General features: G+C 42.6%; 1 protein-coding gene across 1 annotated transcript in view; it reads left to right on the forward strand.

Annotated features, from left to right (window-relative positions):
• Positions 1-658: 658 nt before the first annotated feature.
• Positions 659-17,520, forward strand: part of LOC104078417 — a gene marked incomplete at its 5' end in the record, with an annotated part of 27,345 nt that continues 10,483 nt past the window's right edge. The window contains 6 exons of the mRNA XM_009580057.1: positions 659-751; positions 1,627-1,712; positions 2,434-2,567; positions 3,685-3,906; positions 7,750-7,864; positions 12,570-12,766. Of these exons, the coding sequence (XP_009578352.1) occupies positions 659-751; positions 1,627-1,712; positions 2,434-2,567; positions 3,685-3,906; positions 7,750-7,864; positions 12,570-12,766 (847 nt within the window). The remainder of the gene's footprint in view (positions 752-1,626; positions 1,713-2,433; positions 2,568-3,684; positions 3,907-7,749; positions 7,865-12,569; positions 12,767-17,520) is intronic.

Raw genomic sequence — 17,520 nt, forward strand, 5'->3', positions numbered from 1 at the left:
AATTAATGTTTCCAGTATCTTTTCTTTAAACACAGTCAGATGTGCTATTGAAAGAAATAACCCAGGCTTGTAGCTTTATATATTTCCTTATATTTCTTTTATAATTTGCTTAGTCGCATCCGTAATGGTACTTTCTATTTTTAATTTCTGATCATCGGTGGATGCTCATATTCTGTGGTTGATTTGTTTCCCTCTCTTGTTGACTGCCAGGCCAGGACTTGAATGTTACTGCTTCCCTCTTAAAAAGGAAAAAAAATACTGTTCTGTTCCCTTATGTTCTGCATGACGTTTGAATTGTCTAATACTGCTTTTCATGTTTCCATGCGTCTGCATAACATGTGCTGTGTCATCCTCACTCCCACATGTGTTACCAAGCATTTTCCCTCCGTGTAATTGTTTTCCTTTAGAACATGACATTTTCTTGGAAACATCGGAGTGACAGGTTTTTAAGAATTTCTCAAAAATAGGCAAATGTTCTTCTTCCTGCGTTTGCTCTTGGGTCTGTGTCTTCATTATGCATGTAACAGATTAGAGGGAGACCATCTGAGATGGTTTGGACTGCAGACTTCACAGGGTTGAGTCTTTCTGCAGGTTTCGATGGGTATGGGGCATGCAGGTATACTTTCGTTAAAAAATGTTATATAATCTTGTGTCACAGGCATTTGACTTAGTTGTTTCTGAATTTGCTTGCCATGGGGCAGAACTGCCTTCTCTGTGGCATGAGTTCTCCTACAAGCAATCCTTGCTGCAGGTACGTACAGCATCCTTTTCAGTAACCTTTCAGCTTCTTTCGGTAGTCTACTATTTACAGCTTGATTGAGTCCTCTTTCTTCAAAGGAAAATGCACCATGCAGTCATGTACAGCAGAAATAAGTGTTCAAATGGCTTTTTAGTGCCAAGTTTTATGTATAGGAAAGGATAGGTTTTGCAAAAGAAGTGTAGTTATGTCTACTGAGTGATTTATTAGGTACATTCATGCAGTAAACTGAGGTTTGAACCTTCGCGGAAACTAAACTTTGAAGCGTAACTGGGTGGAGTTCTAACTTCTGTTCGAATTCGTGCTGTGCCCTCCCTTTTAAGCGAGCTAATGCTAATTGACAGAAGTAAGGGTTTCCTGAGAAAAGAGGGGAACATTAGTGAGAAAATAGTGCTATTTAGTTTGCAGAGAGCTTAATTACTGACTGAAATGGTAAAGATACTGAACTCCATCTCAGTGGTCTGTGGGGAAAAAACAAAGCAGTTGGAGAGGAAGGAATACTTTGTGTTAACCTTCTCGCAAGCTGCTAGTAGCCTGCTCTTTTAAAGTAGTAGTACATGAATATTAGGATATCAGAATCTGCAGAAATAAATCTGGTTTTGATTATGCCCTACAGTTCCATGATGCGTGTGTGTGTGTACACAGTAAATGTTAGTATTAAAATAGTTGAGGAACCTGGATCTAATTGAAAGAACCCAACAAAACCGCCAAGACCAGTCCTGAGCTTTCTTAAAAATCTAACTTCTGGTTGTAACAAGGCAGAAATTTGTGAGTGAAGACAGTGTTGCGTTTGCCTCAAGGTAGTCCCTGGGTACCTGGGAGCGTGCAGCAAAACATTCTGGACGATCTTGTTATCTCTCACGTAACAGGATTTCAAATGGGTGTCGGAGGAGAACATGCTTGGGTCTCTGCTAAAAGCTTCTTCCTTGCAGATTGGAGTGAAAACTTGTTTCAAGTGATGTTTGGTGGTCTTAAAGCTCTTGAAAAAGTCCGTGGAGAAACTGGGGAGCAGCAGGGCAGTGACATTAATAAAACACGCAGAGTGAGCCTTTTGGAAGGCTGGAGATTTTATACCACGGACATGTTGCAGTTCCTCTGCTCTCTGCATGTCTGCCGGCTTGTTTCTGCAAGGCAATAGGGCATGCTTGGCTGAATGTGTACTTCTTTCTTTTTTCATCCAAGTTTTTGTCTGATGGATACTCTTGTATACTACTTTTGTGTCTCTGGCCTGTCCCTCTCCTTCCATTGCCCAGCACTGCTGTTAGTCCAACAGAGGACAAGGCTTGAGAAGTTGAGTCACTTCCGCAACTGTTGGCTGCTCTGGGAATTAGTTTAATTGTGTTTTTGAGTGCACAGACAGAGCTCTGGTAGTATCCAGTGAGGGCAATTGTGACTTGCTTTGTTTGTTTTGAGGATTTTCCAGGAGAGGAAAGTGTATTAAATGAACATGATGTAAATGAAACAAGGGAATTTATTTTGTGTGTGAGCATAGCAAACTGATGATGATTTCCTGGTTACGGGATGGTGTTTGGACGCTTGCTTGTTCCTTGCGTTAGGAGTTGTGATTACTTGGGAGAAGGGTTGCATCCAACTGGGTAAACAGCAGGAACACCATTGCCACCTACATGGGTGGGGTTGCAGTAGACATGAGCATAACACCTCCCCCTTGTTTACAGGCACATTCTGAGCTCGCAGACGGAAAAACGGAGGCGGACAGACGCGGAGAAGTGTAGGTGCCTGGCTCGGCTAGAAAACGGTCTGTGGCCACCTAACATCTTTGTGGATTTGGCACCGGGTGTGCCGCTGCAGGGCAAGCGAGGGCATGTGTCAGAGGGAAGAGTTAAATGGCCAGTTTCCAAGGGCTGGTCACCTGTGCCCTAGTCATAGCTCAGCCAGCGAAAGTTTGTCTTCAGCTGTGTTCTGGTGCATGTAGGAGCATCTGACTTGTGCTGGATGAATCCCACTTTTGCTTGATTTCACTGACTCTAAAATGTGTATGTATAGAAGAAAAAAAAAAGTATTTCAAGAATGTGGACGTGTACGTGTTATGACAGCTTTCAACACTGGGTGGTGATGGTTGGGACAAGCAAAAGCAAAACCATGCCTTCAGGCTACCTTAAATAACTTTCTCCTTACTGGATGTGAATCATCTGATAAACTTCTGCTCTTTTAACATGTAGAGTCTTGTGTGTAATGATACTTGTACTTTTTAAGAGCTATTGACGAGATGATGACTTTTTCTTCTGCCTCCTCTCATACCATCCTGTGTGGAACTTCAATCTAAGAAGAAAGCTATTTTTCCGAGAAGGAGAAGCCAGATTTCAGTCCCTGCCTTGATGGGCAGAGAATTAAAAATCTCATAAAAATACCTGTTTCACTGTCAGGACTTTGGTAGAAAGAGGCACTACTTCGAATCAGTTATAATGATAACAGTCGCTGTACTATACCCCTTGAGAAGCATGTTCAGGTTGAAAGGCCTACAGAAAATTGAACTTAGTCCGTGGTGTAGCAAGGAAAAAGGGTGGGGTGAGGAAGGGTGGATAACAGTGTTTCACTGAAAAGACAAAAGTGGGATTTGGGGTTTTGTCTGCATATGTATTTATTCCATTTCCAGCCATCTGACGAGGCTCTTGTTTTGGGAATAACCTGTGTTGTATTGCCATCGTTCTCAATTCCATGTGCTGAAAAATAAGGACATTGTTTTAAATTCCCCCGGTCTGTGGGGGCAAACTTCTTGATTCACGTTTGCTGGTGGCTTTTTTTTTTTTAAGCGTGGTGTTCAATATTTTAAAAAATTGTGTTTGAAACTAAGCTTTTTCCTTCCTTTCTCTTCTGAAAGGATCCCCTGCCTTTTGTGGAAAGTTGTGTTTTGTATCTGTTACCTCGGGATTTGTTTATTTATTGTTAAATCTGAATTTCTTGTTCAGCTGCTAAGCTCGAGGGCCTGGGGCTTTTGGGAAAGAACCGCCGCAGAGATCTGCGGAGAAACAGCTGCCGTGGGCAGCTTGGCCACGCTCAGCAGAAGCGCCCGCAAGGAGGGGACGTGAGCGGAGCAGGGTCTGCCTGCTTCCCCTGGAGAGGCCTTTGGCCCGGGCAGGAGCTGCAGCCGCTCTGCCCGACCCACCGCCGGGCGCCTGGCCAAGGGGAAGGTGCGGCCGGGCCTCCTGGCCAGACTCGGGGTGGTGAGCGCCTGTCACTCCCTTGGCCAAGGGGAAGGTGCGGCCGGGCCTCCGGGCCAGCCTGTGGGTGGGGAGAGCCTGTCACTGGGAGGCGGAAAGAAAGCTCCCTTCCTTGCAACAGGGGGTCCGGCGTCTGAAAGGGACGGCTCAGCGTAGGAAGCGATCCGGTTTTTGAGCGAGCAGGAGCCACTGTGGGGATATGACGGGGATGGGTTTGCACAGAAATGTCTGGAAGCCTAATTGTTAATTGGCAGATTTGAGTCTTCCTGAAGATGTTCCACACTGCTTTCCTAATGACAGTGCTGCAGAAGGAGCGTGCTGAAATCTGCAGAGAAGTAACTTGGCTCCAACTCCTTGGGTTATAAAGCAACTCCTTGGGTTATAAAGCGTGGCACCGGTCTTTTGTAGCCTTGGCAACTGGCTGTGGCTTGGGCAGGCAGTAGGTGAGTTAATCACAAAGACATTCCTTATAAAGTGGAGGCCTCTTGGTTACCAAGTGCAGTGTTAGCTTTGGGAACAATCATTTCTTAGGCGCCCTTACTCTCACCATTTTTCACTTTGATATTTCTAATTTCAGTGACTTATTCTAGGTGTAGTAGACAATTTAGGTTATTCTTATATCTCATACTAGCTACACTGGGAAACCAGCTGTGTGCCATTGATCTAAGTATTTTTATTTACTGTTTCCTACCATAGAGTGAATAAACAATAAACAACATGGATTCTGTTTCTGTAGGAATGACCATGTGTCTATGGAAATTTTTCAGATCAGTGCAACTGATTCTTTCTTAAAAAAAAACAAATGAAGACACAAAGCAAAACAAAAACCCTGGGCCTGGAATTGCTTTCTAACCATTGCCTTACCTTTTGGGAGAGCAGCTATGTTGTGTAAAGAGTTGGCAGCTCTTAACTCTTTATTGATTTGCTTAGTGATCTTGGCAGAGTCTGAGTTTCCCTCCATGTCAAGAGAATTATACTTTTTACAGCTTCATGTTTGTGAAAGTTATTTTTGTTAGATGGGAATGCTCTTCAGAAGTGTGTTGCTTTTATTGGTGCTCAGAATAATACAGTGACTGTATCTGAAGAATTTACACAGAGGGACATTTTTCAGGGTGAGAGCTGTCAGCCTGTGCACTTAGAGTCTCTACTTAGCCGTGTGCTTGCTGGCTCTTAACTCTGGGACTGTGTTGAACAGCCTTCAAATACCTCTTGATGTTGCGTTGTAACCCAGTATCGTACTGTCCTGGAGCACTTCAGTCTTCTGAATTTGAGTTGACTGGACTGGTAGCACCATGTCTCATTTCAAACCCTTAGCCCGCTCTGTTCAAGGGGTCTCATAGTCATCTTCATGGGAAGTAATATCGGGGAGTAGAACAGCATTTTCAAAATTGTCTTTAGCTCTTGAATAGTTGGGCTCTCAGGTTTCTCATCCTGCCCCAGAGCCTGGCAGAAGAACTCGTTTCTCTGGCCCGTTGCACCTGTAAGCTCTGAGCATGGGATTGAAGCTTCCTTGGCCGTCTTTCTCTGTCCTAAGTTGGTGGTTACTTTATTTGTCTTCAGACCTGATGCATGGTGGTACGTCAAAGGAACACAAGGTTGTGGAATGCTTTACTTCCTTAATTCTTACACTGGATTTGTTACCTCCAAATTGAAGTGAACCGTGTGAGTCAGGCTGGTTTTAATGAGTGGGGATTTGACTGGAAAATAATTGACTTCTTGGTATTGTAAGAGCTGAATAAAGTAATGCCTGGCTCACACACAGTCTCTCTTCAGAACAGAAGTGTTGTGACTACTCAGTTTTGTAAATAGAAATGCTCAAGTTAAATCTTGTTGGTGCTGATTTTGAACATGCACAACTTGGTTTTACCTTCAGTCTTCCTGATGCTGTGATTGTCACAGGGAAAATGTGTTTAAATGCTGCAACTATTGATTTGATTTCCAAAAAGTAGCTTGGGCTTTTATTTTAATTTCTGTGCTGATGTGTTGGCTATTGGAAACTAACATGATCATACTCTGATGTGTCTATTGTTGGCAGGATGTTATCATTTGAAGCCCCATATTATTGTTTGAAGGCTTGAAATGTTTGCTTTTCTGGAATTTGGTTCTCGCCTTACAGCATTTCTGTGTATAGGGGTTTAAAAAGAGGCGCAGCAGGAGAAAGGAGACAAGGCAGTACAGAACTAAAACTTGGGGACTTCTCTGATAAATGTAGTCGTTGGCCTTTGGCGATGAGTCGCTGCCTCAGTTTCCCTGTGTCTAACAAGACGCTAATGATGCCTACTTCAAAGATACTTTGTGAGGATTAATTAATGCTTGCAAAGGCCTTTGAAGATGAAAAAGCAGGAGTTGAAATATGAAAAGTTTCCATGCCCCACGTAAATGTTCTGTGTACTCTCTTGCGTTTGACTTTTTCAGAATCTCTTGAGCGCTTCCACATATTTTGAGGGGCTTATTTCAGCTACACTGTGGTGGTGAACGCTTTTGGGAGACAAGGAGTGGTATAGCTATACTTGCAGAAATTAGTTACTCGCGTGTTCCCCCAAGGAAAGACAGAAAGATTATATGCAATGGCCTCAGCATTATATACCAATTAGAAGAATATAGGTGGCAGGTGTATCCTGAAAATGGTGCCACTGCGGCGTTTTCTATTTATTTTTCCCCAGGGCAAGTTTCTGTCCTTTCCAGTGTTTGATAAAACAGTCCACTGATGAGCCCTGTATGAAATGATTTACGGTAATTGCAGCACTGTGTTCTTGACCCTACAGGTAGCCTGAAACAGATTGGAGGAGCAGTGCTCTCTATACTTCCCATGGAGGTTGAATGCTTGTGGTATTTTAAAATAAAATCTTAATTTCTTGTAGAACATGTCAGTTTGGTATGTCATGTGCAAGTAGGTGTGCGGGGGAAAAAAAAACGGTTTTCAGATTCTTACATCTTCTCCAGGGTGGCGTCTCCTCTCCTCCTTCTTCTATTTTGCCAATGGCATAGTAATCGCATACTTTGTAAGTTCTGCATTAGTTTAAGATGCGTAATGAATTGTTAGTGAATTATGGGATAACTTGGTCTGGTTTTGTTCACTCGAGGAATTTGAGGAAGATTTTGGAGCACTGCCAGTATTTCAGTCGTTTAAGTTGTGGTGCTGCTGCAAAATGGATAGGTTGGGAGCCTGGGCAGAGGCAGGATTTGGGCTTCGATCTGCATCTATCTGTTTGATCGTGACGCACGCTAGATTCAGGACAAGGTTTTTTGCTTGTCGGGTTCAGCCGTGTTAGACACAACAGTAGGTAAGAGCTTGAGGTTAGTTCTGTGGTAAGAACGAGCTGTGAAGTCTTAAGTTTTATGCATAAGGAGCCTAAACTTTTCTCTTTTAATTCAACTTTCCTGGGATATGCAGCAGACTTCATGAAAACAGATAAAAAGCTCTATTGAAAGACTCCAGTACACAAATAGTTGGGTGTGAGGAGGTCTAAGCCAGGCCAGCCAAAGTGCTGCTCTTAAGAGTGCGAAAGTTTAAGTGGCTCCTTTCCTGCAGTTAACAAGAAGCGTGTCAAGAGCTTAGGCTGGATATTTAGCTGCTTTGATGGTAAAAGATCTGCCAGTGCTGCATCTGAAGCTGAAATGGGCTGTTGAGGCAGCTTGGTTAAGTGTGGTGCAAGCAGGACGCCTGAAAATTTTCCTTTCTTCTGGAAGCATCATCTTGCTAACCTAAGACAGAACAGCCAGCAGAATCTGCATCATTAAAAACCCTCCCTGTCAGCAGATGACTAGATAAAATTACAGCTTTGGAGGAAATTTTGTGTTCTTGCTTACAAGCAAGTTGTGACGTCTTCGTGAGGCCAAGCGGCGCGTGGGCTTCTGACAGCGGGAAGCGCTTCTGTGGCTCGGAGGCGTGGCTTCCCAGCCAGGCTTCCAGACTCATCCCGGCTCAGTGAGTCAATGGCTTTAAACACATCTCTTGATTTAGTGCTAGGCTGAACTGCATCTGGCGCTGCTGTAGCTGTACTTACCTGTAAAAATAGAAGGCCATAATTTGCTAGAAATGTTGGATGTGGGAGTGAAAGGAGCGAAACGTCCTTGGAATTGCAAGAATTTTTTGAGAAGTCAGTTTTTCTTGGGAGACTAGAAATTGTTTGTGACAAATAGTGGGGATGATGCAACGTGTTCCCCATTTCATGTCCTTTTTGAGTCCAAGGAAAATGGGATCTTCAGTGTGGCATTTCTGAGGGTTTCCTCTATCCCTTTTTACTTCTGCATTAATGTCATGTTTTGAAACTGAAGGAGAGGTCAGAGACTCTTAATAGGGAAAGGCAGGTGCTGCCTACTAGCTCGGAGCATTTTAAAAACTCGGGAGAAATGGCTCACAGAAACAGCTAGTTCTATTATGGAATGTAGGTGAAAATAAAATGTCATACTTGATCGAGACATCTATTACTGTGTGTATTGTTGGCCACCAGACAGAATTCTTTAAAGTTACTTTTTTCACAGAATGCTCGAGAGTTGGGGAAATAGACCTGGAACAAGACATCTTTCTGAATCTGTCACGTGTAACAGATGGACATAATAGGAAAAAAAAATTACTATTTATTTGTCTTGGTTTTTTTAAGATGCCTTCAGCTCAGTGTTGGGAATCATAATGTAGGATAGCAGGAATAAGATGCTGCTGTGGTCAGGGTTTAGGGAGGAACCAGGATTACCATTTGAAGGGGTAGTTAACTGATGGTGCTGAGGCATAAATAAATGAGGATGATACTAAATAATAGGAGAGCTTCTGAACCAATAAGGTAGTTGAAATAATGTTTGCAGCAACAGACTTCCCAAGAGCAAACGTGTCCTGTAAAGGTTTTGACTTAGAGAAGCTGTATTAAGTTGTTGAGTCCCTGAACTTTTGTTTTGTATCCAGGAGTATAAGACCATGCATGCAGTTAATTGGCTTCACATATGGTGAACTGCATAAATGCATGGAATTCTGATAAGTTATTGCCAAAATTGCAGATACTACCATAGCACGCGAGGAGTAGCAGCCTGCATTTATCCTAATTACTTTTCCTTTTGGATGCCTGCCTGCCTTTCGTTTGAGACCATTTCCTGCTGTCTTAGGATGGCTATGCTGAATTTGAGAAGTAGTGATCAGAAAGGTAGTGGAGGCAAATACGGAATGGCTTATTTGGAATAGTTGATGAGACCAAATCATTGTGTATTCTGTGGTTACAGCTTTTGCCAGCTATAGGAAGAAACGCCCCGTTTCTGGGAAGGGGGCAGCAGGGATTAAGTGATACCTAATGATTTTCCAGTGTGTTGTGCATTCTCTGCTTCCTTGACTATATAAGGTCTCTGCTGGGTATTCAACAGATGTGCGATGACTTGGTTTGTTATCTGGCAAGCTCACGATCTGAGGTGGTTACGGTGTGAATTCCTACCCAGAGTTTTCCCAAAAATAAACTATTTTATTTAGGGAGCTCCTTCACCATGCTTTCCTTGTGCCTTGTTCTCAAACCCTCATCCCTTCTGTTGGCTTACCCTTTTTGCTAAAATCCAAACGGTTTCTTGGGTTGGTTATTTCATAACCTTTTTCCAGTTACTGCTTCGTACGTTTCTATACCATCTCCTCGTCCCGAACAAAGATTTTCTGCTGAAGCTGTAAGTGGGGTGCTGCCCTTTGTGATCTGAATCCTCTTGGTAGGTGCTCTCTCTGTCTGGGTAGAGCTTTCCTCATCACCCTCGGGGATCTCCATGCACCCAGTAGTAGTCGCTGTAATGAGCTTGTAGATCCTGCCGCGGGCAGCTGCACCAGACCAGTTACAGCAGTTAAGTTTTTCAGTCTTCGTCATTGTATGAAAATGACAGTGTTACGAAACAGAAGCTGATGTACGTTAGGTTTTGAAACACGGTGAAAGCAGGAGTTCAGTTTTAGGAGTTGGGGATTCTATGTAAGCGGTGTGGGGAGAGGGAATCTCTTACTTTCCTTTATCTTTTATGATGAATGAATGACCTGAGCTTTGGGGTGGTGTTAAGTCTGTTTGCTTTTCATGAAAGTATTAAGAGTTGGTTTCCCTCATTGTCTAGTCGTGTTGGAGTGAGAACAAAATCTTGTAAGCGAGTTAGGAAGAGCTGTGGTTGTGTTTAGCATTTGCTGTTTTTCTTTTGCTTACACTGACACGCGCGGAAAGATAACGATACCTGGCTCTCCTGCTCTTCGGTTGTTGTGAATATTACCTTGCGTCAGCACTGTCCGTGGAGCCACACAGCAAAGCAGTTGCCAGATGGTTTAAGTTGTATTTTTACCCTCTGTTTTGGCGTAGTGGCTATGAAGTGGATATGTTCCTGAAGAGAAAAACTTGTGTCTTTAAGTAGTCAGTTAAAAGATTTGGTTTTTTGTTTGTTTGTTTGGGTTTTTTAAGTTGCTTTTTATTCAGAGTTGATTTGAACTTGGCCTGGCAACAGATGCAGGTGGCTGGAGGGCTGGGAGGTGAAGGGAACTCCCTGAGCCACAAAAGCTTCTCACTCCCACTGGGAGGCAATTATTTTATTTAAGATTCGAATCTGGTATCCTACTTAGAGTGAAATGCAAATGACTGGGTGCACGTTAGAGGTGTCCTGTAACAGAATATATGGGAGCCATATGTTTTTTTCTTCATACTTCTGGCTTTTAGTTGTATTTAGTAGCTGACTGCATTAGTGTTGTTCTGGTGTCTGTGTGAATGTACGTGGCCTGTTCAACTGTATCATCCCATGATCCCTGTTAGTCCAGCCAAGTGCTTCTTTATGAGGATTAGAAAACAGGATTAGTCCCGAGGCCTAGGGGAGGGGGAGGATGCTGCTGCTCCTTTGTAGCAAGGGAGGGTCAGAGTAGCACCGGGACCATGTAAATCTCTAACCAGCCGGACTTGTGGGATCTGTTCAATACCCAAAGATGCACCTGCAAAGCTGTTGTTACCTGCCCAGAAGAATTTGGGGAACTCATTATTTAACTCCGGTTTCAGCATGTTTTCTTCTTCCACTGCTCTTGTTCAGGTCTAAACTGAGACTTAATTCACTGCTAGGCAGTTTTGTCACGTCCTTGGCAAATGACATGTTCTCGATCACCTGTCATTATATGTTTGGGAAAGAACAATTTTTGTTCTGTTCTTTGGTGCGCATTGCATCTCTGCTAGAGCTGTTGCCATTTAGGATTGTAGAAACGAGTGATCGTCTTTGTTAATTTTCCGTTGATGGCTGTAGTGCGGCGTGGTGGGGAAAACGCGATGCAGAATGAAGTTTTCTTAGAGTGCTTCTGTGTGACAGTGTAGCTACACTAGCATTGCCCCAAAGATAAGCTACAACCTTTGCATGTTCAAACACGTAGTTTAAATATTTAGTGAGCCGGGGAAAACCCTTAAACCTCACTAACTAAAATTTCTGTTCAGTCCTGTAGAGAGATGGTGAAAAATTGGCCAAGTCTTTTATGTAAAGAAACGAGAACTGGATAATATTTGTAATGAAAATTCTGCTGTCTGGGTTTCACATCTTTCCACTTTCTTTCACTGGAATTCAGAGCTCAATTTTCCTTTTCCGACAGAAGTCTTTTCTCAGCTCATGCACTAAAACATTCACAAATATTGGCTTACCTGACACTTTTCTGCAAATATTTAATTTTACACGTCATGTTGCTGACATGTTAGGGGTTAATGTATCATCCGGGCTCACTGCCATCTTTTAAAATTCAAATATCTACACTTTTTTCTAAGTCAGTCCGTGTTTTTCAAACAAAATTATGGGTAAGAAAATGATTTATATGAAAGTTGTAAAAGTTGTCGTCCTTATTTCTTGCCTAACTGTTGGTCTGAAAGGTCTGTATCCTGTGCAACCAGGGGAAAATGATGTAGAAAGCTTGTGGAAAATGTGGAATTGTATCAGTGTTCAGCTAAAGTGTTTGTGTATTTTTGAGCAACTGTATTTTAAAAAAGAAGTTCCTAAGCAATAGCAGATACTGGAAAAGTTATTTCATGTTGGTAGCTAAGATAATATTCTGAATCGGCTAGGCCTGCAGAAAGTATGCTTTCCTAAGTAACAGCAGCTTGTTTTTGAGGAATTAATGATAACTACTTAACGCATTGTACCTGATTTGAGAAGACAGGGGTCTGAACAGGCTGTCTCTACCTTCTTATTACACTTGTGCAGGTGTGATGACATTTCATGTCTGATGATGGTGAGTGTTAGAAAAACAACATGGGTTTTTCTGTTAAATAAATAGTATCTTCAGTTACCATGACAAGCTTCACGAATGTTCAGAGTAAAGAAGGTTTCTATTTGGCTGGGCTGCTATCCTCGATATGCAGCTGTCCAAATTCTGGGGAAGGAAATATTTTTGTTCTCGTCTTGCCCGTGATCCAATTTGCTGCGAGAGGGAAGGGAGTCTGAGCGTTCCCATTTGTCCGGCTGGCTTAAGAGTAGGGTGAGCAGATGAGAAGGCAGCGTAGTGGAGAATCATTTAATTGTTTAAAACAAGTCAAAGCACGTGTTATTTTTGCATCCCGGTTTTTGCTACATATCCTTCTTCGACATGAAAATATGGGAGCGGGGAAAGTATTTAGTGTTAAATCTGTGCTTAGGCGTGACTTGTTGGCTCCTCTCTTTTTCCTTTCCCTTTCCACAAGTTCTCTAAAAATTTCCTCTCCGTTTTGCAGTGGTAGTCGCTCTTCCAAAACCTTCAAACCAAAGAAGAACATTCCAGAGGGCTCTCACCAGTACGAGCTGCTAAAACATGCCGAAGCCACGCTTGGAAGTGGTAATCTCCGGATGGCCGTTATGCTTCCAGAGGGTGAAGACTTAAATGAATGGGTTGCAGTTAACAGTAAGTCGACTAACCTTTTTTTTGGAAAGGGGGTGTTGAATGTGAGCTGACACTTGTGGGAGGACAACTGTGTACCCCTTTGTAGCGGGGTAGGCTCTTCTGTCCTGCGTGCACCTCTCTGCTGCGGTTGGGAGAGGTGAATGTCACATCATACAGAGCTGACAGATGCAGAGCGTCTCACTGAGACAAAAACTCCTTAATCTCCTTGTGCCAAAAATATGTTCCCGTTAACGAGATAATTGTTATTCTTAGTGGTTAAAGTCTGAGCGCTTGATCACAAACAAGTGCTGAAGTAGAAATGTCACTGCTGTTTTTAGAAAGTAGCCTGTTAGTGCCATCTTAAAATGTTTAATCTAGCTCTTTTTCAGCTAAGGTTGTTACCCAACGGTATAGTCAAGCCTCTACGTGCTATGCATGAAACCTTAATTTAGTTAGGTGTGAGGGCCAGGTCTAAAAGATGCGAAACGCTATGGTCACGTGTATGGCCTGGCTTTCCTTTTGCCTGTAACAAACTCCGAGATCGATCCTTGAAATTTTCCTAAAGTTAGTTCCTTCCTTTTGTTTCTACCAAGTTGTGAGCCTTTGCTCTGGCAAGTCTCTGATGTCATCATTTTAACTTCCTCTAAAGCTCTTTGTCCTAACTCTCTCCTTTCGTGCTAGGTCAGGCCAAACAATGATGCCCAAATTAGTGTTTTCTGATTGCTTGATCAATTGTTTCCTCCTCCTTCCGCTCCCTGCTGCATGAATTTGCTGCCTGCTTTCTGCTCTTAAAGAATGGATTAACCCAAGCCCTATCATGCTCCGTAGCCCGTGCAGAGTTTTGGCTGCCACAAACTCTGTGCCCTGTCTGGGTATTTCCTCATCTTTTGTGTCTTTGGCTTGGCGTGCCTCCATGTTTGTACGGTATTGATTTTGCACTGCAGTGCTGTATAAATTATGCTCAAGATAAATGTCTTCTAATTGTTTATGTGGTTCTGTCTATTTCTGCTTGCCCTTTGACATGTTTGGGAAGCGAAACTGTCGTATTGACTTCAACCTTCCGGTTCTTAATTAGCCACACAGTGCTCTGGTATATGACTTGCCACTGCTTCCAGGGAATGTTGAAATTGCTGACACCATTCTTTATAAAAGTTTATTCACACTGTATTGCAAAACTGTCTAGAAAAAAAGCCAGCCCATTTTTATGAGTAAGCATTATTAAAGATGCCTCATAAATTGCTGGCATCCTTCCCTTTCGGTGGTTCCGCCACTCCATGTCTCTTTCCTGTGTGGCAGCGGTGTTTTTGCCTTCCCAAATGACTTAACTGCTAAATTAGATGGGTGGCAAAAGGCAGCGAAGCACTTGACGAAAGAGTGGGAGCTGCCTTTTGCTAACAGCTGCTTTCTGTAATGAAATGGTCCTCTTTTACGCCTCCTGCAGCAAGGTGGGTTTTTAATGTTGAATTTTTTTGTCTAGAAGTAATTAACTGATTACGTGCTCCCTTCATTTACATCATCCCTCTACCACACCTAGTACCAGTTAATGGTAGCTGTGAGCCCCTTCTGTTGATTGAGATGTCTAATAAAGAAATAAAATGTGTGACTTAACGTCATTGGTTTCGCCCTTCACAACAGTGAGAGCACAGGAACAAATGTGCTCTGCTCTTTCACTTCTTGCTCAACTCAGCCTTACTGATGTCTTACGGTAATGAGCTGATATACATGTAGATTTTTCAAATATGTTCTCAAAATAAAAAAAGGTGAGAAGTGTATAATCAGTTTGTTATGAGTTTCATTGGAAATCTTGATTTGAAAAAACTAAAAAATAATTTCAGAAGTACATCTTTCCCGTATCTTTGTAATAAAACACCAGACAGTGTGCACTTTTTGGAGCAGAAAAGCACTTGGAAAAAATAATCTAAGCCCCCGAAACTTAAGAACAATGAGTAAAAAGAGGAAATGAAAGTACGCAGAGACACCGTACAGCTTTGCACATGTTGGAAAGGAGGTTCTTGCATTTTACTTGTTTGTCGCACGCTGCTAGCTTTGGTGGACGGGTGGTGTGTCTCGTGGCCTTTTGAGACTTGCAAGTGTGGAATGCGCAGTGATCAGTCATTTTGTCGAAGTCTGTGTGGGTTTTTTCGACATGCTTGCCTTGACGCAGACATTGGGCTGTGGTTTCTACTGGGAGCAGGGAATGGAAACTTAACAGTTCTTGTGTACACTTAAGAAACAAGGGCTGTATATAGCCACTTCTTGCTGCTTTTGGTGTTAACTGCCTCCTCCCCCCACCCAAACAATTTAGGAATCCTGGTCCTCTGTAACTTTTTTATCAACCTTTCCCAACGTTGCTTTGCTGTTTTCTGCTTTTGCTGTGCAGGGGAAGAAAAAAAGATTTTGTTGCTGGAGATGAGCTGTGCTAGGTGCGTGCCATACCGGTTTTCATTTGCTTCCCTTTTTTGATAACTGGGAAGTTGCATGACACAGTTGTAGCTCGTATCCTGCACCACTTGCTGCCATGATGTTCGTGTAATCTTTGATGTTTATTCTCTGGAAAAATCAGTGAGGGGAGCTGCGGTATTTAATGCTCCCTTTCCTTCAGCCATCCGTTAGTTTGACAGTACATGGTATCTGCTAGTGCTTACATTTAGGATGTCAATCAGCATTTCATTACAGCAAAAGGGTATATCTCCGTGATAGAGTTAAGCAAGTAACACAAATTCGGGTAGGCTACCAAGTAATCTGCGGGCTTCTCTTTGGCACGGCACCGGATTGACAGGAGTGTATTGTTGGTGTTAATTCCATGGTGTCCTGCAGATTGGTTGTATGAGACTATTCAGTGCTGCAAGTGGTAACTCTTTCTTAAACTCATTTTTTAAAAATAATTTTCTAAGTTAAGACAGTCATGTCTGTCTAACTACTGCAGAGACTCGTCACAGGAAAACCTTTCCTGGTTGGTTCAGAATGAAGAGCTTTGTTTGTCACCTGCACACTGAATTGAATGGCACATGGCTATTTGGTGGCGTGATTAGACTGTCAGTACTGCTGATAAGAGGTTTTATTTGAGTATTCCTGAAATCTGTTGCAATAAAGAAACGGTTTGTTACTGGCACGTGGAATTGCAGGCGTAACACAGGTAGCACTGAGGTAAAGTAAGTTTTAAGCGATGCTGAGCCCAGACACGCTGCGCACTGGTTTCTCATCCTGAGGACCAGCTCTGCAGACGTGATTCGTCAATCAAGTTCCCAGCTGTAGAGGCTCCTTTTGTCAGAGGTGGCAGGCCCAATGCTCTTAGCAGTAGAAGCGATGTAGCCGGGACTCGGCACTGGGGCATTAAATCTATTTACATGTTATATATGGTTCCTTTCAGGGTAAGGGCGTGTCAGTGGAATAGTTAAATTTGCAAAGCACTGTGCCTATAAATAGAAGGAGTTGAACTCCGCCACACTCGATTTGGGTCTTTATATGATTGCTGAATTTCATTCATGTATAGTTAAAGTTGCAAAGCACTGTGGCTAAATAGAAGGAGTTGAACTCCGCCACACTCGATTTGGGTCTTTATATGATTGCTGAATTTCATTCATGTGTAAAAATGGATGAATAAGGACACCAAAGCTAGTCCCACAAATCTTAAGTTCCTGTATGCTTGTATTACTCGGGTTCATCCAGAAACAGAATTTACAGTAACTGTTGCAGGATAAGGGAGTCAGTAGTAAAACCGTTATTCTGGAACCACGTCATGCACTTAATTAGTTTTAAGAATTGAACCCAGCCTACTTAAAATTTCATTTCCTAGTGCTTAATATTGGTCTCCTTTCAATTTTTACTCATGACATCCATTGTCTGAAAGACATTTTGAAAAGATAAACTTATATATGGGTACCGTGGCCATGTGCTGTGCTCCCCAACGGATGCAAGGGGGGGGCCATTCATTGGGGGGAGAGAGAGTGGATTTTGTAAACTGATTACAGTGACCACAGTTCTAAGAACAGAACCTGCTCTTAGGCTATTGAAGAAGAGCCTTGCTTTCAAAGAGTTCTAAGTAATCAAGCACCGATTTAAAGTAGTAAGAACTATGGGAATGTTTAGATACGCTAGCTTTTGGTCTTTTATTTCAGTAATGCAACTGTAGACCACTAAAAAAATAGTTTTGGCTAAGAGAATTGCTTTCCGAAACACGTAACAAAACTTAAGCAATAACCCCCCAGAATGAAACTCCAAAGATAGTTTATAATGAGGAAACATTGTGTATTAAATATTGATTCGTGTTAATTAATTGATAGTCTAAGGAACAGAAATTGCTTGGCACTCATGACTTCTGTACCCACCTCCCAAACACGTAACACAACTAAAAGAGGGTAGATTTAGATTGGATATAAGGAAGAAATTCTTCACTGTGAGGGTGGTGAGGCACTGGAACAGGTTGCCCAGAGAAGTTGTGGATGCCCCATCCCTGGGTGTGTTCAAGGTCATGTTGGATGGGGCTTTGAGCAACCTGGTCTAGTGGAAGATGTCCCTGCCCAAGGCAGGGGGGTTGGACTAGGTGATCTTTAAAGGTACCTTCTGACCCAAATCATTCTGTGATTCTATGAAATGTTCTTTGAAAAGATAGTCTGTTGGAATACAAAGCCTGAGGGAAGTCAGTGTCACCTAATAAGTAACAGCTCTCTCTAGTTGGAAAGTTTACACTGAAAATCTTTGTTTTATTCCAGACTTGCCAGTAGAATCTGGGATTTTAATAAAATGCACTAAACTCTCAGAAAAGGAAATAACTC

The sequence above is a fragment of the Fulmarus glacialis genome, unplaced genomic scaffold (assembly GCF_000690835.1).
Source record: "Fulmarus glacialis isolate BGI_N327 unplaced genomic scaffold, ASM69083v1 scaffold2726, whole genome shotgun sequence".
Taxonomy (NCBI): domain Eukaryota; kingdom Metazoa; phylum Chordata; class Aves; order Procellariiformes; family Procellariidae; genus Fulmarus; species Fulmarus glacialis.